Source organism: Pristiophorus japonicus, chromosome 22, assembly GCF_044704955.1.
Source record: "Pristiophorus japonicus isolate sPriJap1 chromosome 22, sPriJap1.hap1, whole genome shotgun sequence".
In the NCBI taxonomy this organism is placed as follows: domain Eukaryota; kingdom Metazoa; phylum Chordata; class Chondrichthyes; family Pristiophoridae; genus Pristiophorus; species Pristiophorus japonicus.
Genome location: NC_091998.1, coordinates 66,131,553 through 66,152,795, shown reverse-complemented (window position 1 = coordinate 66,152,795; position 21,243 = coordinate 66,131,553). Strand labels below are relative to the sequence as shown.

The following is a 21,243-nucleotide window of genomic DNA, read 5'->3' as shown; positions in this document are numbered from 1 at the left end:
TGTTTCCTCTGTCTTCCAAATTCACTTTCCACTTTTTTGCTGCCCAATTCCAGTTTTCCTTCTCTCCTCACTGAATCCATTCTCTGGTTCCTATCCTTCTGCCAAGCTAGTTTAAACCTTCCCCAACAGCACTAGCAAACCCTCTCGTGAGGATACTGGTCCCGGCTCTGTTGAGGTGTAACCCGTCTGGCTTGTACAGGTCCCACCTCCCCCAGAAATGATCCCAATGCCTCAGCAATCTAAAGCCCTCCCTCCTGCACCATCTTTCCAGCCACGCATTCATCTGCTCTATCCTCCTATCTCTGTACTCACTAGCTCGTGGCACTGGGAGTAATACGGAGATTACTACTTTTGCGGTCCTGCTTTTTAATCTCTCTTCTAGCTCCTTAAACTCTGCCTGCAGGACCTCATCCCTCTTTCTACTGATGTCATTGGTCCCGATATGGACCACGACCTCTGGCTGTTCACCCTCTTCCCCCAGAATACCCTGCAGCCGCTCAGTGACATCCTTGATTCTGGCACCAGGGGCAGGCAACATACCATCCTGGAGTCATGTCTGCGGCCACAGAAACGCCTGTCTGCTCCCCTGGCTATCGAATCCCCTACCACTATAGCTCTTCCATTCTTGGTCCTCCCCCCCCCCCCCTGCCGTGCAGCTGAGCCACCCGTGGTGCCGTGGGCTTGGCTCTGGCTGTACCCCCCAGAGCCACCATCGCCCCCACTGGTACTCAGAACACTGGTTGGAGAGCGAGATGGACTCGGGACTCCTGCACTACCTGCCTCGACCTCCTCTTCTGTCTGGTGGTCACCCATTTCCTCTCTGCCTGCACACCCTTGAGCTGCAGGGTAGCTCTCAGCCTCATGGATGCATCGCAGTGATTCCAGCCGCCGCTGCAACTGGAGACACCTCCTGCACACGCGGTTGTCCTGGCTACGCGAAGCTTCCAGGACTTCCCACATGGCACAGGATAGGCTCTCCATGGGACTAAGCTGCTCTGCCATCCCTCTAGTTAATTAACTTGAAACTATCGAGCAGAAATAAACTGTAAAACTTCGCAAAACACACTCAGCAGCTACTAACCAATCAGCTCTTACCTATTTTATAGGCTATGAAATATCTAGCCGAAAAGGACTTAAAAACTTTTTCTTAAATTAAATATTTTATTTAATTAATGAGGTTTTTAAGTTTAGAAATATCACTTGTCTCTGTTTACTTTTTAAATCGCAGGTTTTAATTTACACAGTGCCCAAGGTTACAAAAAAAGAGAAATATAGAAATACTCACCAAACAACCAGCCAATCACTTACCTGCTTTCCCGTGATGAATCGCTTCTCTGGCGCTGCTCCCAGCTCCGAGCTCCCAGCAGCGAGCTCCTTTTGTCCCACCACTGGTTCTTGGATCACGCTGTGTCAATGCAGGGGTTAATGCGAGGGGAAGGCTGAGTGGAGGTAAATAATCAGCCAAGATCTCATTAAATGGTGGAGCAGGTTCAAGGGGCCAAATGGCCGACTTCTGCTCCTATTTCTTATGATCTTATGTTGTTATGAACTGTACTGTGTGTCATTGTGACTTTATTTGCTTTTAGCCATGGATTGTAGATATGTGTCCCATCTTGGATGCTGCAAGGTCTTGTGCCAGCTGTGGCTCAGTGGGCAGTACTCTCGCCTCTGAGTCAGAAGGTTGTGGGTTCAAGTCCCACTCCAGGGACCTGAGCACAAAAATCTTGGCTGGCACTCCGAGGGAGTGCTGCACTGTCGGAGGTGCCGTCTTTTGGATGAGATGTTAAACCGAGGCCTTGTCTGCCCTCTCAGGTGGACGTAAAAGATCCCATGGCACTATTTCGAAGAAGAGCAGGGGAGTTATCCCTGGTATCCAGGCCAATATTTATCCCTCAATCAACATAACAAAAACAGATTATCTGGTCATTATTACCTTGCTGTTTGTGGGAGCTTGCTGTGCACAAATTGGCTGCTGCATTTTCTACATTACAACAGTGACTACACTCCAAAAGAAGTACCTCATTCACTGGTAGTGAAAGGCGCTATATAAGTGCAAGCCCTTCCTTTCTTTAGTGCTCAGTGCATGTCCAGAATTGGTCACTGAGATACTCAGTCAGGAGATACTAAATGATCAGTTTTTGCAGAGTGTGTATTGTCAACTGCTGTACATGTACACTACGCATTCTAATAGCTGGCCATTCATTCCCATCCAGGCTTGTGTGCGTGTGTGACTTGGTGTCAGCTTCTGTGAGTGCACTGTACACACTGAATAAGAGGGAACAATTCACTCACAATTGATAATGTAAGGTTCATTTATCCACATGTTGTAAAACGGACACATTTACACCCACCGTTGTGATGGAATTCATATTGCTGCAAGAAACAGATAATATGTCCAACGGTCCCAATGTACAAGCTCTCAATCTCTCAATTGAATATTAGGAAGACCGAAATCATTATTTTGGGTCCCCGCCACAAACTCCGTTCCCCACCCACTGACTCCATCCCTCTCCCCAACTTCTGCCCGAGGTAGAACCAGACTGTTCGCAACCTTGCTGTCATATTTGATCCTGAAATTAGCTTTTGACCTCATATCCGCAGCATAACTAACACCGCCTATTTCCACCTCCGTAACATCGCCCGTCTCCGCCCTTACCTCAGCTCATCCGCTGCTGAAGCCCTCATCCATGCCTTTATTACCTCTAGACTTGATTATTGCAACGCACTCCTGGATGGCCTCCCACATTCTACCTTACGTAAACCAGAGGTGCTCCAAAACTCATCTGCCCTGTGTCCTAACTCACACCAAGTCCCACTCACCCATCACCCCTGTGCTCGCTGACCTACATTGGCTCCCAGTTAAGCAACGCCTCGATTTCAAAATTCTCCTCCTTATTTTCAAATCCCTCCATGGCCCTCGCCCCTCCCTATCTCTGTAACCTCCTCCAGCCCCACAACCCCCCCGAGAGGTCTGCGCTCCTCTAATTCTGCCCTCTTGAGCATCTCTGATTATAATCGCTCCACCATTAGTGGCCATGCCTTCAGCTGCCTGGGCCCCAAGCTCTGGAACTCCCTCCCTAAACCTCCCCGCCTCTCTACCTCTCTTTCCTCCTTGAAGACCCTCCTTAAAACCTACCTCTTTGACCAAGCTTTTGGTCACCTGCGCAAATTTCTACTGATGTGACTCGGTGTGAAAATGTTTTCGCTCATAATACTCCTGTGAAGCACCTTGGGATGTTTCACTACGTTAAAGGCGCTATATAAATATAAGTTGTTGTTGTGCCGGCTGAACACTCTCGCGGTTTCAGTAATATCTTGTGCCTGATGTTTTCTGCACCGATTGTGTCCACACAGAAAGGGTTCACTCCACTTTACATGGCAGCCCAGGAGAACCACCTGGATGTTGTGAAGTTTCTGCTTGAAAATGGAGCCAGCCAAAATGTTGCGACAGAGGTAAGTCCTGATACTCCACCCGGTGACGGTCCCCGCCCCCCTCTGTCTCTGTGCAGGTGCACTCTTCCTTGGTGCAGTCCTTACTGGGCCAACCAACAGGTCACCTCATTCCGCGAGCCCTCTTCTCACTCCTAATGTCAACCTCAGAAAGTTACAGCACGGAAGGAGACCATTTCGGCCCATCATGTCCGCGCCGGCCGACAAAGAGCTACCCAGCCCCATCCTACTTTCCAGCTCTCGGTCCGTAGCCCTGTAGGTTACGGCACTTCAACTGCACATCCAAGTACTTTTTAAATGTGGTGAGTGTTTCTGCCTCTACCACCCTTTCAGGCCGTGAGTTCCAGACCCCCACCACCCTCTGGGTGAAGAAAGTTCCCCTCAAATCCCTTCTAAACCAATTACTTTAAATCTATGCCCCCTGGTTGTTGATCCCTCTGCTAAGGGAAATAGTTCCTTCCTATCCACTCTATCCAGGCCCCTCAGTAAGGTCTCCCCTCAGCCGCCTCTGTTCCAAAGAAAATAACCCCAGCTTATCCACTCTTTCCTCATAGCTAAAATTCTCCAGTCCTGGCAACATCCTCGTAAATCTCCTCTGTACCCTCTCTAGTGCAATCACATCTTTCCTGTAATGCGGTGACCAGAACTGCACGCAGTACTCCAGCTGTGGCCTAACCAGTATTTTAAACACCTCGGGCTTTTTACTCCACTCATGACGGAGCTGTTGCTTGGCACTCAGAGAATAGAGCCTCTCTACATTATGTATAGTGAAATCATCAACGCACTTTTCATAAATGGTTTTAACAGTTCATTACAGATAGCACAGAGAAACTGTTCCCATGGGATTATCCATCTCACAGTGCTAACCGTATGATATCTGTCCATCAGTCGGATACCAATATGAAATGATTATTGGCTTACAGTATTGGTTAAAATCATTATCACAGGCAGTCCCTCGGTATCGAGGAAAATTTGCTTGCACTCTTAAAGTGAGTTCTCGGGTGACTGAACAGTCCAATACGAGAACCACAGTCCCTCTCACAGGTGGGACAGATAGTCGTTGGGGAAGGGGTGGGTGGGACTGGTTTGCCGCACGCTCCTTCCGCTGCCTGCGCTTGGTTTCTGCATGCTCTCGACGATGAGACTCGAGGTGCTCAGCGCCCTCCCGGATGCACTTCCTCCACTTAGGGCGGTCTTTGGCCAGGGACTCCCAGGTGTCAGTGGGGATGTTGCACTTTATCAGGGAGGCTTTGAGGGTGTCCTTGTAACATTTCCTCTGCCCACCATTGGCTCGTTTGCCGTGAAGGAGTTCCGAGTAGAGTGCTTGCTTTGGGAGTCTCGTGTCTGGCATGCGAACAATGTGGCCCGCCCAGCGGAGCTGATCAAGTTAAAATGTAATGCAGCCAGCCACTATCACCCAATAAAGCTCTCGGCATTGTACTCAATATCATACACTTGAGCAGTTCCTGAATTCTATGCTAAGAGCTGCCCTCCTGCCTTGTACAAACCCCCACCGCACAATGAGCTAACAGTTTGTTTTGTGTGCCAGGATGGATTCACGCCATTGGCTGTTGCACTGCAGCAGGGACACGAGAATGTAGTGGCAGTGCTGATAAACTACGGGACAAAAGGGAAAGTGTGTCTCCCGGCCTTGCACATCGCGGCTCGGAATGATGACACCCGGACTGCGGCAGTGCTCCTGCAGAATGACCCCAACCCTGACGTACTGTCAAAGGTAAACGCTTGGGTGCCGAGGGGGAGTAAGGGTGGTATTCGATGCCAGAGATGGGGACGTAGAGCCATTGACCTCTGGAATAACTTGCCGGCGCGTGCAGTGAGTGTGGATTTGTTGCAAGCCTTCAAACGCAAGCTAGCTGGGTTGCTGAGAATGGAAGACATACCTGCGTATAAAGTGTACGGTTTGTGGAGGCGATCCCTGTGGCCTCCCGAAGCTTGCTTGATCGCCTTCAGGGGTTGAATAGGATTTTCCTAAATTGGCCTGAGTGTTTTTTTTGCCTCACCAAAAAGATTCGGGGGTTAGTGGCAGGAAATGAGGGGCAGCTAGCGAGGTCTTACCGTCGGCGGTGACTGAGATCCTCGCCTCCGGAGAAATTAAGTTGGGCAGTGGGGGTGATGCCGCGAGGTATGTGCACGATGCACTATGCCCGATAGGATCATCTGCTCTTCACCTGTCCTCATTTCCCGTATCTGGAGAACTGTTGCTAACACAACAGGAAAATCTCCTATTTGTGAAAATTCTCATCTCTGTTTTCAAATCGACCCCCATGGCTTCACCCCTTCTGTAACCTCCTCCAGCCCTACAGCCCTCCGAGATCTCTGCGCTCCTCCAATTCTGGCCTCTTGCACATCCCCGATTGTTTTCCTCGGCCCCAAGCTCTGAAACTCCCTCCCTCAAACCTCTCCACCTCTCTACCTCTCTCTCCTCCTTTAAGCCGCCCTTTAAAACCTACCTCTTTGACCGAGCTTCTGGTCACCTGTCCTAATATCACCTCATGATGCTCTGTACAATTATATTTTATAATGCTCCTATGAACCGCCTTGGGGCATTTTACTCCGTGAAGGGTGCTGTAAATGTAAGTTGTTGTTGAGATTGTGAACACATTCTGTGATTATAATTTTGGTTTATGATTATAATTTTGGTTTATGATTAAAATTTTGGTTTATGATTTGGCTACATCTTGTGATCATGAGAAATCTAAACTGACACTTGTATAACGCAGGGAGATTTTTTTTTAATATTCATTAATGGGATGTAGGCGTCTCTGACAAGGCTGCATGAATTGCCCTTGGGAAGGTGGTGTCAAGACAACTGAGTGGCTCGCTGGGCCATTTCAGAGTCAACCACATTGCTGTGGGTCTGGAGTCACTGTACTGGAGTATTTAAAATCAACACACAACACCAGGTCTGGGTTCGAAGATTCAAGTAGTCTTTATCGGTGGGGCGCCTGCCTGCTGGTTGTCTGTAGCCAAGCCTCTCCAATGATACAAAGTTCCAAGCAATCTTTTATACACTTAATGATACATGTCGTGCATGATCCCTTTATACCATTTAATTGGCCCAAAGCCCACTTGCACAATTGCTGCTTGACTAATCCCCTTTCACGTCACACAATCATTGGCCTATGTCTCATACCAGATGGAGTTTCTCCAACGTGTTACTTCTGACCCCTTGCCCTGTTTCACTGCCCTTCTGGGCCTCCTGTGGTTCAACAGTTTGTCTATTTGGAATTGTCCTCAAGTTACACAGCTTGTAACAATTAATCATTCCAACATGTTATTTCCCTTTAAACACCTTTAGAAAGTTGACCACTACAAAAGCCTATTTCAGCTCGTTTTAGTTGCGAGATCCATTCTTAACCCTTTAATTATAACAGAGTTCGAAAGCCCCACTTCAGTCACATATCAGCCAGACCGGGTAAGGGCGGCAGATTTCCTTCCCTAAAGACATTAGTGATCCAGATGGGTAGTATCATGTTCACTATTACTGATACTAGGGGGTCAGAATTCGGCACTGCCGTTTTTGAGGTGGTGTCACCGCCTGAGTACTGATTTTACCGCCGGTGCAGGCTCCAACTGCAAAATTCAGTTTTTACGCCCAAAGATGAGAGAGCAGCGCTAAAAAGTGGCATTGCACACTCCCCCTCGGGCGGGAGCTCAGGAGGCTGACTGAATCCCCCCACGGGAGGCTGCCACCGAGCTAGCTGGGAAACGGGGGAGAAAAGGGAAGGAGAAAAACCCCCTCAAACTTCTCTGAGCCGCACACAAACTTCCCGACTGTTACAGCTAAAGAAAAAAATGAAGAAATAAAGAAAGAAGAAAACGTACCTTGCTCTCTGGCCGATTCCGCCCGAGTTCCGCTGTTTAACCACCTCCTTTTTTCAGGTTGTATGGCTGCCTGTCGGGAAGGCTGACATTCAAACTAAATATGGCAATAGAAGCGCCAAGGAGGCGTTGCACGCATATCACGATCTCCATGGCATTAGCTGGCAGGACGCAACATTTCATTAATGCCTTTAAAAAATGACCAAATAAACAGCACCCAGCGCCACTCCCAGTTAACACCTGACACCGGCGTTATCAGCAGGCGTTAACAACCAAATATCGACCCCTAGCTATTTAAATTCCAGATTTATTTAATTAATGGAATTCAAATCCAACCAGCTGCCTGGTTGGATTTGAATTCATGTCCCACAGATCATTAGTCCAGCCTCTGGGTTACAGTTCAGTAACATAACCACTATGCCTCCATTCCCTACATTTCAAATGTATTTTTGATTTTAATTTGAGGCTTATCTGCCTGTTCAAATGAATGTGAAAGACTTAAGGGACCATGCAAAAAAAGCAGTGCAGATCTCCCGGTGCCCCAGCTAACATTCTCCCATTCAACCAACGCCACCAAAAACAGATAAGTGGCCCTTTATCCATTCGCTGTTTGTGGGATCTTGCTGTGGGCCCATTGGCTGATACAGGGACTTGTGCACAAAATAATCTAGGCTGGCACTCCCAGTGCAATGCTATATAATTGCAAGTCTTTTTCCTTTTTACATACAGAACAATGATCAGTTGTATTTCAAAAGTAAATCATTGGCTATGAAGCACTTTGGGATATCTTGACAGCAGAACAAAGTGCTATATAAATCCAACATCTTTCTTCTTGATCTCTTTCTGTAACCATTTCTCGGCTGTACATATAATGCGGCATTTATATAGCGCCTTTCAACACCACCAGACGTCTCAAAGCGCTTTATAGCCAATGAAGTACTTTTGGGAGTGCAGTCACTGTTGTAATGTGGGAAACGCAGCAGCCAATTTGTGCACAGCAAGCTCCCACACACAGCAATGTGATAATGACCAGATAATCTGTTTTTGTTATGTTGATTGAGGGATAAATATTGGCCCCAGGACACCGGGGATAACTCCCCTGCTCTTCTTCAAAATAGTGCCATGGGATCTTTTACATCCACCTGAGAGAGCAGACAGGGCCTCGGTTTAACGTCTCATCCGAAAGACGGCACCTCCGACAGTGCGGCACTCCCTCAGTACTGCCCCTCCGACAGTGCGGCGCTCCCTCAGTACTGCCCCTCCGACAGTGCGGCGCTCCATCAGTACTGCCCCTCCGACAGTACGGCGCTCCCTCAGTACTGCCCCTCCGACAGTACGGCGCTCCCTCAGTACTGCCCATCCGACAGTGCGGCGCTCCCTCAGTACTGCCCCTCCGACAGTGCGGCGCTCACTCAGTACTGCCCCTCCGACAGTGCGGCACTCCCTCAGTACTGCCCCTCCGACAGTGCGGCACTCCCTCAGTACTGCCCCTCCGACAGTGCGGCACTCCCTCAGTACTGCCCCTCCGACAGTGCGGCACTCCCTCAGTACTGCCCCTCCGACAGTGCGGCGCTCCCTCAGTACTGCCCCTCCGACAGTGCGGCGCTCCCTCAGTACTGCCCCTCCGACAGTGCGGCGCTCCCTCAGTACTGCCCCTCCGACAGTGCGGCGCTCCCTCGGTACTGCCCCTCCGACAGTGCGGCGCTCCCTCAGTACTGCAATGGAGTGTCAGCCTAGATTTTGGAGCTCAAGTTCCTGGAGTGGGACTTGAACCCACAACCTTCTGACTCCGAGGCGAGAGTGCTGCCCACTGAGCCACAGCTGGCACGTTATCACCTGCGTGAGAACACCAGCGGCAGGTCGGGGCCATAAAAGGAGCATCGTGGAGGCCCCGGGGAGCAGCTGAAGAGTGACGTCAGCAAGGTCCAGGTCGGTGATTGGAGCATGGGCAGATACAGCAGGAGGGGCGAAGGAGCGGCGAGAGACTGTGGAGGGATATGATCGGGGCCCAGGAGAGGCGTGAGTTCGGGGCCAGGGGCCCAGGGACAGCAGGGGCCCAGCCCACACTGCGATATGTGCACGCTCGGTCCATGCAGCAGAGCTGGTCTCCAGTCGTCCTGGTTAACCCTTGCCACTGGACCAAGACCTCGCTCTGTCAAGCCCGTGTGGTGGCTGGTGTGCAACGGTCACCCCACGTTAAAACAATCCACGCACAGGCATCTTCCACCCTTCAGGATGTAGTTCGGGATCTGGAATATTAGTTCCTTCATCGAAACACCTGTGAACTTTTTGACGTGGAAGCAAGTCATCCTCGACTCGAGGGACCGCCGATGAATGAATGACTATCACAGAAAATAATTAGTGTGTTTGGTCCACCAGCTGTGAGTAACCCGATTTTAAATCACTGAAAGTGACTTTAAAAAATCCATAGCGAACCAGTTACTACTTTAATTGTTGTACAGTTTCTTAGTAAATTCAATGTTTGTTTAATATTTAATGACTCTTAAAAGGTGGTGCCTTTGCACCAAAACAAACGCCTAATTTTAACCGAAGGATGCAAACGGGCTCAATTGGCGGAAACTCCCAATGCTGATTAATTGGATGTGGGGGCATAGCTGGTTTTGTGGGCGGGGCCAGCTTCCAGTACAAAAGATCGATTTGGGCTGAGTGTAACCAGCGCGCAAATTCCCTCCATCCATCGCGCTGGTTTGGCCGATGTTGGACAAAGCTTTGCTCCGGGAAAATTCCCGGACTCCAAAGGTTAAGATACGAGGGGAGATTACACAAATTAGGGTTGTATTCCCTAGAATTTGGAAGGTTACGGAGTGATCTGATCAAAGTTTTAAGGGGAACAGAGAGGGTAGATAGAGAGACTATTCCCGCTGGTTGGGGAGTCTGGGACTATGGGCGTAGTCTGAAAATTAGAGCCAGGCCTTTCAGGAGTGAAATTAGGAAACACTTCTACACACAGGGTGGTAGACGTTTGGAACCCTCTTCTGCAAACGACAATTGATGCTCGATCATTTGTTAATTTTAAATCTGAGATTAATAGCTTTCTGTTAACCAAAGAGATATGGGCCAAAGGCGGGTATATGGAGTTGGGTCGTAGATCAGCCATGATCTCATTGAATGGCGGAACAGGCTCGAGGGGCTGAATGGCCTCCTCCTGCTCCTATGCTGCTATGTATTGTGGTGCTTCTGTCTCAAAGTATAGCGACTTGCACCAAATCAAGACTGCTGCGTGATTTCGCTTTGTGAGCTCGTGTGATGATTCTGTTGGCGATAGATGCTTGTTTCTGATGGGTTAGTGGTTGTTAATGGTGTCAATCACTCACTTCAAAGGATTGATGAAAGTGATAATGTTCCAGTGGGAAACACTTTTCTAGTTCCTGTATGCTTTGTGGTCTGTCTGGACCATCCTCGTCCCACAGGATACACACTGAGCCAACATAACTGTTTCCTCGATGCTGGTTCTACTCTCCATCAAGAAAAAAGTGCATTATTTGAAGGATCAGTAAGGTTAATGGGGCCATTATGTCTAATTGACTACAGAGCAGTGCAGTAATGTCCGACTCCGGCAGACGAGGATAATCTAATTGGAGCGTCTCTGTGCTTCACCGTACTCACAGGGTACTGAGCCCACTCCTTCTTCTCATTTCAGACCGGTTTCACTCCTCTCCACATCGCAGCGCATTACGAGAACCTAAATATAGCGCACATGTTGCTGACACGAGGAGCGAACATCAACTTCACGCCCAAGGTAGGTGCAGCTGTGAGTTCCGAGGGGTTTGTGTCTGAGCGGCTGGTGTGAAATGTCCCCCCCACCCCCACCCCCACCGGTTTCTCCCCTCCGTCTCTGCGGCGATTCCTCACCGAGTCACACGGCTCCCAAAACCAGGCTTGGTGACCTGTTCCCCGCACCCCTGGAACAAGGAGGGGTGGACCAGCTGCCTGCCGATGACTCTCCCTCTCTGCCTCTCGGGAGACGTCTGACCTGCTCTGGGTGTTTCCATGCAGAGGTGTAGCTGCGAACAGTAAACGAGCAGCCCCGTTCCGATTCCGTGGTTCTCCGTCTCCAGGGCACTGCCCTTCCAGAAGCAGCAACGCCACAGCGCTCTCCCTGTTTCTCCTGAGACCTGGGGGAAGTCGGAGATAGTCCTGAAAGATCAGGCTGCACTGCCAAAGCTATAATGTTGATCGAGCTCTTAACGAGTTCCCCACCCTCAGCACGTTGGCGGGACTCTAGCAGCACTGATTCTAAAGAGATCTCAGTGAGCAGTCCACACATTCGTTTCTGATTAACTCCGCACTGGAAGCGAGCGGGAGGGAGGGGTTGATCAGGAGGGAGGACGCTGCGGAAAGTGGGGGCGTGATCGGAGGGAGGGGGCGACTGGGAGGGGATGAAGCAATCGGAAGAGATGATTAAGGGAGAGGTGGCGATCGGGAGAGGGGGGAAGCAATGGGGAGGGGGAAGGAATCGAGAGAGGGGAGGAGGAAGGAAGGGATCGGGAGAGGGGAGAAAGAGATCGGGAGGGAGGAAGGAAGGGATCGGAAGAGGTCGGGAGGGAGGAAGGGATCGGAAGAGGACGGAAGAGATCGGGAGGGAGGAAGGGATCGGGAGGAAGTAATCGGGAAAGAGATCGGGAGGGAGGAAGGGATCGGGAGGAAGTAATCGGGAAAGAGATCGGGAGGGAGGAAGGGATCGGGAGGAAGGGATCGGAAGGGGGGGAAGCGGTCAGGATGGGGGTTAAGCGATTGGGGGAGAGAGAGGGTGATTTGGAGAGCGGGAAGGTAATTGGGAGGGGTGGGACAGTTGGGAGGGGAGGGGGCGATTGGAGGGAGGGGGCGATTGGGAGGGGAGTGGACGAATGGTGGGGCAGTTGGGAGGGGTCCATCGAGAGAGAGGGGTGTGATGGGGAGTGTGCCGAGTGTAACTCGGCGATAGTCTTTGGCTTTACAGTGAAGCTGGAGGAGCACTCCTGGATCCACATTCACAAGTATTTTTCAACAAACTTCACTTTTTGGTGGTCCCTTTAAGCGCCTCTATTTAGCCCCCTCCATATGAAGCAGGCTTTCCTGGAGACAGCTGGCCCAGGGCCACAATTTTGTATCTGGAGTCTCAAACAGCGCTAGGCCCCTTTAGTTGCCTATGCAAAGGGCCCAAAGCCTGCTTCGGGCGCGGGTATTGGGCACCTCATGCACCGTATTTCCAGTATGGCTGGCGGCACCTCTCTAGCACAGAATGTATGCACGCCGCCCGCTAGATTGGGCGCTCCGGCACCAGTTTTATGCCTGTAAAATGGGTATGGCTTCAGCCAATTTACAGGCCTCTATGTCGGGGTCAATAGAGGGGGAACTCGGGGCTTGTCAGAATTCAGAATTGGGCAGTGGAATCTGGGGTTAGACTCACTGGCACAGCCCTGCAGTCTGTCGGCATCGAAAGGAGTGGGTTTGTACATTAAGGGACTGGGGCCCTTGGGTGGTAAAGTGTAGATTTGGGCCCATCACAATGGTCTTGATCTTCATGGGATTGCCAGTGATGGCACCAACTCAGGTTAGCTTTGTCACGTCCTTTAATCATTTGAGTGACCCGTACATGAGTGAAATACGATGGGCCTCCTATAGAGGGCATCAGTGAGGCCACACCTGGAGTACTGTGTGCAGTTCTGGTCTTCTTACCTCAGGAAAGACATACTTGCCCTAGAGGGAGTGCAACAAAGGTTCACTAGACTGGCTCCTGGGAAAATGGAGATTGCCCGATGAGAGGTTGAGTAAACTATATTCCCGAGAGTTTAGAAGAATGCATGGTAGTTTAATTGAAATATATAAAATTCTTAAGGGGCTTGACAGGGTTAATGCTGCGAAAATGTTTCCCCTGGGCTGAGGAGTCTAGAACCAGGGGTCACAGTCTCAGGATAAGGGGTCGGCCATTTAGGACTGAGATGAGGAGAAACTTCTTCACTCAGAGGGTGGTGAATCTTTGGAATTCTCTGCCCAGAGGGCTGTGGGGGCTCAGTGTTTGAGTATATCCAAGACAGAGGCTGGTAGATTTATGGTAATGAAGGGAATTAAGGGATATGGGGAAAGTGCGGGACGGTGGAGTTGAGGTCGAAGATCAGCCATGATCTTGTTGAATGGCAGAGCAAGTTCAAGGGGCCGAATGGCCTACTACAGCTCCTATTTCTTATGTTCTTATGTTCTCCTTCAATGTTTTGCACGTCAAACTCCATTTTCTTGAGTTTTACATCCTGTTTATGTGTTGTGTTCAGAATGGAATCACTGCGTTGCACATCGCCTCCAGACGAGGGAATACCAACATGGTCAGGTTCTTGCTGGATCGGGAAGCCCAGATTGACGCACGGACTAAGGTGAGCACAGTCGGAGATTGGCCGGTCCTGACGATGTGAGGTAAATCTGCCCTTCAACCGCGGACAAGACCATTGTCAACACTGGGGGCTTCTCTTGAACCCTCTGCCCCAGAGGGCTGTGGAGGCTCAGTCTCTGAGTACATTCAAGACAGAGATCGACAGATTTTTGGATATTAAGGGAATCATCATCATCATAGGCAGTCCCTTGAAATCGAGGATGACTTGCTTCCACTCTAAAAGTGAGTTCTCAGGTGACTACAGTCCAATACGGGAATTACAGTCTCTGTCACAGGTGGGACAGACAGTGGTTGAGGGAAGGGGAGGGTGGGACAGGTTTGCCACACGCTCCTTCCGCTGCCTGCGCTTGGTTTCTGCATGCTCTCGGCGATGAGACTCGAGGTGCTCAGTGCCCTCCTGGATGCACTTCCTCCACTTAGGGCGGTCTTTGGTCGGTGGGGATGTTGCACTTTATCAGGGAGGCTTTGAGGGTGTCCCTTGTAGCGTTTCCTCTGCCCACCTGGGGCTCGCTTGCCGTGTAGGAGTTTCGAGTAGAGCGCTTGCTTTGGGAGTCTTATGTCGGGCCATAATCAAGGGATTATGGGGATAGTGCAGGAAAGTGGAGTTGAAATAGAAGATCAGCCAAGATCTCATTGAATGGCGGAGCAGGCTCGAGGGGCCGAATGGCCGACTCCTGCTCTGAATTTTTATGTTCTTATGTTCTGTGTGACACACTAACAGAATCATAGGGTCCCACGCCCCTAAAACATGGAATTTATGAGAATGGGGATTTTATGAATTATTAAAAAATTAACCGTAGTATTTTCCCTCTCACTTTGTAAATATTTCAGTTGTGCGCATTGAAAAATGAACTAAGATGTTGCAACTAGTTTTAAATTCAAAATCCCACAATGCAAGCACACAGAGGGGGGGATTTTAACTTGTACCGACTACAATCCTCGGACCCCGATTGCCATTACGGGTTGGAAATGGTCGGAGTGTGTGTGCTGCAGTACTCCAGCGTTGTCACGGGCGATCATGGAGAGCAGGCCCGGCCAAGGTATGGTTGGTATTTTTACAGGGCCAAGAGGAGCTCTCCCAGAGCCGCAAAGAACAATAACCAGAAAAATATACCTGTATTTAAAAAGGAGATTGAGCAAGGGCAACTATAGACAAGTTCGCTTAACGTCAGTGGTAGAAAAGGGAATGGACTCTTTGCTAAAGATTTAAGGGAAAGACATCTAAAAACCGAAAATATAATAAAACGTAGACAGCATGGATTTCAAAGGAAAGGTCATACTTGACAAATCTTGTTGAATTCACTGAGCATCGATAAGGGCAATGCGGTAGATGTAATATATTTGGATTTTCAAAAGGCCTCCGATAATGTACCGCCTGGTAGTCTCGTGAGTCAGGTCAGAGCTTGTGGACTCAGGACAGGTCAGGGATTGTGGACTCAGGACAGGTCAGGGATTGTGGACTCGGGACAGGTCAGGGATTGTGGACTCAGGACAGGTCAGGGATTGTGGACTCGGGACAGGTCAGGGATTGTGGACTCGAGACAGGTCAGGGATTGTGGACTCAGGGGACAGGTCAGGGATTGTGGACTCAGGACAGGTCAGGGATTGTGGACTCGGGACAGGTCAGGGATTGTGGACTCGGGACAGGTCAGGGATTGTGGACTCGGGACAGGTCAGGGATTGTGGACTCGGGAGAGGTCAGGGATTGTGGACTCAGGACAGGTCAGGGATTGTGGACTCAGGTCAGGTCAGGGATTGTGGACTCAGGACAGGTCAGGGATTGTGGACTCAGGACAGGTCGGGGATTGTGGACTCAGGGGACAGGTCAGGGATTGTGGACTCAGGGGACAGGTCAGGGATTGTGGACTCAGGGGACAGGTCAGGGATTGTGGACTCAGGACAGGTCAGGGATTGTGGACTCAGGGGACAGGTCAGGGATTGTGGACTCGGGACAGGTCAGGGATTGTGGACTCGGGACAGGTCAGGGATTGTGGACTCGGGACAGGTCAGGGATTGTGGACTCGGGACAGGTCGGGGATTGTGGACTCAGGACAGGTCAGGGATTGTGGACTCGGGGGACAGGTCAGGGATTGTGGACTCAGGACAGGTCAGGGATTGTGGACTCGGGACAGGTCAGGGCTTGTGGACTCGGGACAGGTCAGGGATTGTGGACTCAGGACAGGTCAGGGATTGTGGACTCAGGACAGGTCAGGGATTGTGGACTCGGGACAGGTCAGGGATTGTGGACTCAGGGGACAGGTCAGGGATTGTGGACTCAGGACAGGTCAGGGATTGTGGACTCAGGGGACAGGTCAGGGATTGTGGACTCAGGACAGGTCAGGGATTGTGAACTCAGGACAGGTCAGGGATTGTGGACTCAGGACAGGTCAGGGATTGTGGACTCGGGACAGGTCAGGGATTGTGGACTCGAGACAGGTCAGGGATTGTGGACTCAGGGGACAGGTCAGGGATTGTGGACTCAGGACAGGTCAGGGATTGTGGACTCGGGACAGGTCAGGGATTGTGGACTCGGGACAGGTCAGGGATTGTGGACTCGGGACAGGTCAGGGATTGTGGACTCGGGAGAGGTCAGGGATTGTGGACTCAGGACAGGTCAGGGATTGTGGACTCAGGTCAGGTCAGGGATTGTGGACTCAGGACAGGTCAGGGATTGTGGACTCAGGACAGGTCGGGGATTGTGGACTCAGGGGACAGGTCAGGGATTGTGGACTCAGGGGACAGGTCAGGGATTGTGGACTCAGGGGACAGGTCAGGGATTGTGGACTCAGGACAGGTCAGGGATTGTGGACTCAGGGGACAGGTCAGGGATTGTGGACTCGGGACAGGTCAGGGATTGTGGACTCGGGACAGGTCAGGGATTGTGGACTCGGGACAGGTCAGGGATTGTGGACTCAGGACAGGTCGGGGATTGTGGACTCAGGACAGGTCAGGGATTGTGGACTCGGGGGACAGGTCAGGGATTGTGGACTCAGGACAGGTCAGGGATTGTGGACTCGGGACAGGTCAGGGCTTGTGGACTCGGGACAGGTCAGGGATTGTGGACTCAGGACAGGTCAGGGATTGTGGACTCAGGACAGGTCAGGGATTGTGGACTCGGGACAGGTCAGGGATTGTGGACTCAGGGGACAGGTCAGGGATTGTGGACTCAGGACAGGTCAGGGATTGTGGACTCAGGGGACAGGTCAGGGATTGTGGACTCAGGACAGGTCAGGGATTGTGAACTCAGGACAGGTCAGGGATTGTGGACTCGGGACAGGTCAGGCATGTGGACTCAGGACAGGTCAGGGATTGTGGACTCAGGACAGGTCAGGGATTGTGAACTCAGGACAGGTCAGGAATTGTGGACTCAGGGGACAGGTCAGGGATTGTGGACTCGGGACAGGTCAGGGATTGTGGACTCAGGACAGGTCAGGGATTGTGGACTCAGGGGACAGGTCAGGGATTGTGGACTCAGGGGACAGGTCAGGGATTATGGACTCAGGGGACAGGTCAGGGATTGTGGACTCGGGACAGGTCAGAGCTTGTGGACTCAGGGGACAGGTCAGGGATTGTGGACTCGGGACAGGTCAGGGATTGTGGACTCGGGACAGGTCAGGGATTGTGGACTCAGGACAGGTCAGGGATTGTGGACTCGGGACAGGTCAGGGATTAATGGACTCGGGACAGGTCAGAGCTTGTGGACTCAGGGGACAGGTCAGGGATTGTGGACTCGGGACAGGTCAGGGATTGTGGACTCAGGGGACAGGTCAGGGATTGTGGACTCAGGGGACAGGTCAGGGATTGTGGACTCGGGACAGGTCAGGGATTGTGGACTCAGGGGACAGGTCAGGGATTGTGGACTCGGGACAGGTCAGGGATTGTGGACTCGGGACAGGTCAGGGATTGTGGACTCGGGACAGGTCAGGGATTGTGGACTCGGGACAGGTCAGGGATTGTGAACTCGGGACAGGTCAGGGATTGTGGACTCGGGACAGGTCAGGGATTGTGGACTCAGGGGACAGGTCAGGGATTGTGGACTCGGGACAGGTCAGGGATTGTGGACTCGGGACAGGTCAGGGATTGTGGACTCGGGACAGGTCAGGGATTGTGGACTCGGGACAGGTCAGGGATTGTGGACTCAGGGGACAGGTCAGGGATTGTGGACTCAGGGGACAGGTCAGGGATTGTGGACTCGGGACAGGTCAGGGATTGTGGACTCGGGACAGGTCAGGGATTGTGGACTCGGGACAGGTCAGGGATTGTGGACTCAGACATGGCGGAAATGGGGTGGAGGGGTCGGGAGCGATGCACAGCACTACGTGTAGGAGGGGCTCTTCCCTGAATTAAAGGGAAGAGCCCACGCTGCGGACTCTGCGTGGGGTGGGGGTGCAGTGCCAACAGCCTGGCACTCAAGCAGAGCGCTGGGCTGACCGATCACAGCACGGACCCCGCATCCAAAGTGGTAACGATACGCTTAAGAAAATTGGAATAGTTTTTTCGGAACAGCTGGCCACCTCCCCTTTAATTCGCCCCGCGAACGACTGCCCGCCCGGTTCACGTCCCCTGGAACTTTCGCCCGGTGCAGCTACAGGGGGCGATTCCCAATTTAGGGTCTGGGTCGCTGACGGGGTGCTGCGCACGGTGATGATGTCAGCAGCACCAATGCAGTGGCGCGTGGCACTACGTGTTACCGCCGCCACTAAACTCCCGCCAAATTTAGCGGGACTTGTTTGCGCCCTAACGAGAGGTGCACTTGACCCGAATTTCTCCCCCCCAAGAGTCTAAATGGAGTCGAGGCGCAGATGGAGGTTAACAAGGCCAGAAATGCAAACAAAGCACTTGGGTTAATTGCTACAGCAATAGAATTGAAAAGCAGAAAAGTTATGTTAAACTTGTATAGAACCTTGGTTAAGACCACACTTGGAGCACTGTGCACACTTCTGGTCTACAGATTATAAAAAAGGATATAAAGGCACTGAAGGTGCAAAAAGATTTACCACAACGATACCAGAACTGAGAGAGTGCACCCATCAGGAAGGATGGAACAGGCCGGGGCTCTCTTCTGTAGAAGAGAGAAAGCTGAGGGGTGAACTGATAGAGAGGTTTAAGATTATGCAGGGGTTTGATCGGGTCAGGGGCCATAGGTATACGATAGTCACTAATAAATTCAGGAGGAACTTCTTTACCCAGAGAGTGGTGAGAATGTGGAACTCGCTGCCACAGGGAGGGGTTGATGCCTTTAAGGGGAATCTAGATAGATATTTGAGGGAGAAAGAAATGATAGGGTTAGTTGATGTAGGCTGGGAGGGGGCTCATGTGGAGCATAAAGACCAGCACAGAGCGGGTAGGTGAAATGACCTGGGCTTGTTTCTGTGAATTCGATGTAACGCGATGTAATTGTCACTGCAGTTGCTCTGTTACTGAGATTGACAGTCGCGTGTTCTTTGTTCAGGACGAGCTGACTCCCCTTCACTGTGCCGCCCGGAATGGCCATGTGCGGATAGCTGAGATCCTGCTGGATCGCTACGCCCCGATTATGGCAAAGACCAAGGTAGGTGCAGGCGGGTGTGAGCGACACGGAGAGGGCAGCACCAGCTCCTCCGTCCTCCCGTCGATCACCCCAAACTTCAAACACATCCTGGTACCGAGCACCAAACCACGGCCAAACCCATCCACAGGCATTTCCAGCACCCACACCAAGCTGTTGGCAAACCGCCTGCCCGTGATCCCATGTCGATACTTGGGCTGAGATTCGAGAGTGATGCCCCCACCACTCTGTGCCCACACTGACCCACAGTGGTGCCCCACCACTCTGTGCCCACACTGACCCACAGTGGTGCCTCACCACTCTGTGCCCACACTGACCCACAGTGGTGCCCCACCATTCTGTGCCCACACTGACCCACAGTGGTGCCTCACCACTCTGTGCCCACACTGACCCACAGTGGTGCCTCACCACTCTGTGCCCACACTGACCCACAGTGGTGCCCCACCATTCTGTGCCCACACTGACCCACAGTGGTGCCTCACCACTCTGTGCCCACACTGACCCACAGTGGTGCCCCACCATTCTGTGCCCACACTGACCCACAGTGGTGCCTCACCACTCTGTGCCCACACTGACCCACAGTGGTGCCTCACCACTCTGTGCCCACACTGACCCACAGTGGTGCCCCCCCAATTCTGTGCCTACACTGACCCACAGTGACCCCCCATTCTGTGCCCACACTGACCCATAGCGGTGCTCACACCATTCTGTGCCCACACTGGCCGACAGTGCCCCCCCCATTCTGTGCCCACACTGGCCGACAGTACCCAACTATTCTGTGCCCAGTGTGCCCATATTAAACTACCTGCATGAACGAGCTGTGCCATGTACTATTATCCCTCAAATACAAGATGCAATCTGGGGGAAAGTGGTCTCGGGTTGTCACGTAAATTGAACGATAGTAAATCAGGAGCCCCCTTTTATATATCATTGGAGTCAAAGCAAATCAGGCGGAGTGTATATGTCCCCCCAGTACGGTGGTCTGTGCGTACATTCTGTATGACGTTTTACACTTGCCCCTGTATGAGGTTGTATGGTGACACCATGTACGACAGTGTACATGTCTCCCTCTATGATGTGCTTGCTTGAACCTTGTATCACCGAATGAACCTATTTATCTCTCATGTGGGGTGAAGTAGCAGTCTCCGAATGTATGGCCAGGCTGGAAGATCCGACCCTCCAGCCTCTGCCTCGAACTCTGCCCTTGCCATTAACCTTTTGCTTCTCGCCCCCTCTAGAACGGCCTCTCACCCATTCACATGGCAGCACAGGGCGATCACCTGGACTGTGTCCGACTGCTGCTCCAGTACAAAGCCGAGATCGACGACGTTACACTGGATAACCTGACCCCGCTGCACGTGGCCGCTCATTGTGGCCATCACAAAGTGGCCCGAGTGCTGCTGGACAAAGGGGCGAAGGCCAGCGCCAGAGCATTGGTTAGTGTCTCCGACGTGAGTCGTGTGTCTCTGTAATACGCAAGTGATGGGACCAAAGTTCAGGATCCTGCTTCACTGCCGGAAATGTCAAGGAGGAAAATTTTATGTAGACGAATATACCACTTTGTATTAAAAACACAAAAATCTGGAAATCTCAACGGGTCAGGCAGCATCTGTGGAGCGAGAAACACAGTTAACGTTTCGGGTCGATGACATAGAAACATAGAAAATAGGAGCAGTAGTAGGCCATTCGGCCTTTCGAGCCTGCACCGCCATTCAATATGATCATGGCTGATCCTCTATCTCAACACCATATTCCCGCTTTCTCCCCATACCCCTTGATGTCTTTTGTGTCTAGAAATCTATCTATCTCCTTCTTAAATATATTCAGTGACTTGGCCTCCACAGCCTTATATGGTAGAGAATTCCACAGGTTCACCACCCTCTGAGTGAAAAAGTTTCTCCTCATCTCGGTCCTAAATTTCCTACCCTGTATCCTGAGACTGTGACCCCTTGTGGTAGACTTCCCAGCCCGGGGAAACATCCTCACCGCATCCAGTCTGTCCAACCCCCATCAGAAT

At 51.5% G+C, this 21,243-nt stretch overlaps 1 protein-coding gene across 14 annotated transcripts in view; it reads left to right on the top strand.

Annotated features, from left to right (window-relative positions):
- Window positions 1–21,243, top strand: part of LOC139235126 (ankyrin-1-like) — a 303,602-nt gene that overhangs the window by 128,554 nt on the left and 153,805 nt on the right. For 13 of the 14 annotated variants that reach the window (XM_070866335.1, XM_070866331.1, XM_070866326.1 and 10 more), the window contains exons 5-10: window positions 3,355–3,453; window positions 5,000–5,185; window positions 10,955–11,053; window positions 13,563–13,661; window positions 19,131–19,229; window positions 20,465–20,662. In XM_070866335.1, coding sequence (XP_070722436.1) covers window positions 3,355–3,453; window positions 5,000–5,185; window positions 10,955–11,053; window positions 13,563–13,661; window positions 19,131–19,229; window positions 20,465–20,662 — 780 coding nt within the window. Of the gene's footprint in view, window positions 1–1,361; window positions 1,450–3,354; window positions 3,454–4,999; window positions 5,186–10,954; window positions 11,054–13,562; window positions 13,662–19,130; window positions 19,230–20,464; window positions 20,663–21,243 lie in introns of those variants that run through there. The other variant, XM_070866333.1, reaches the window with a different exon arrangement.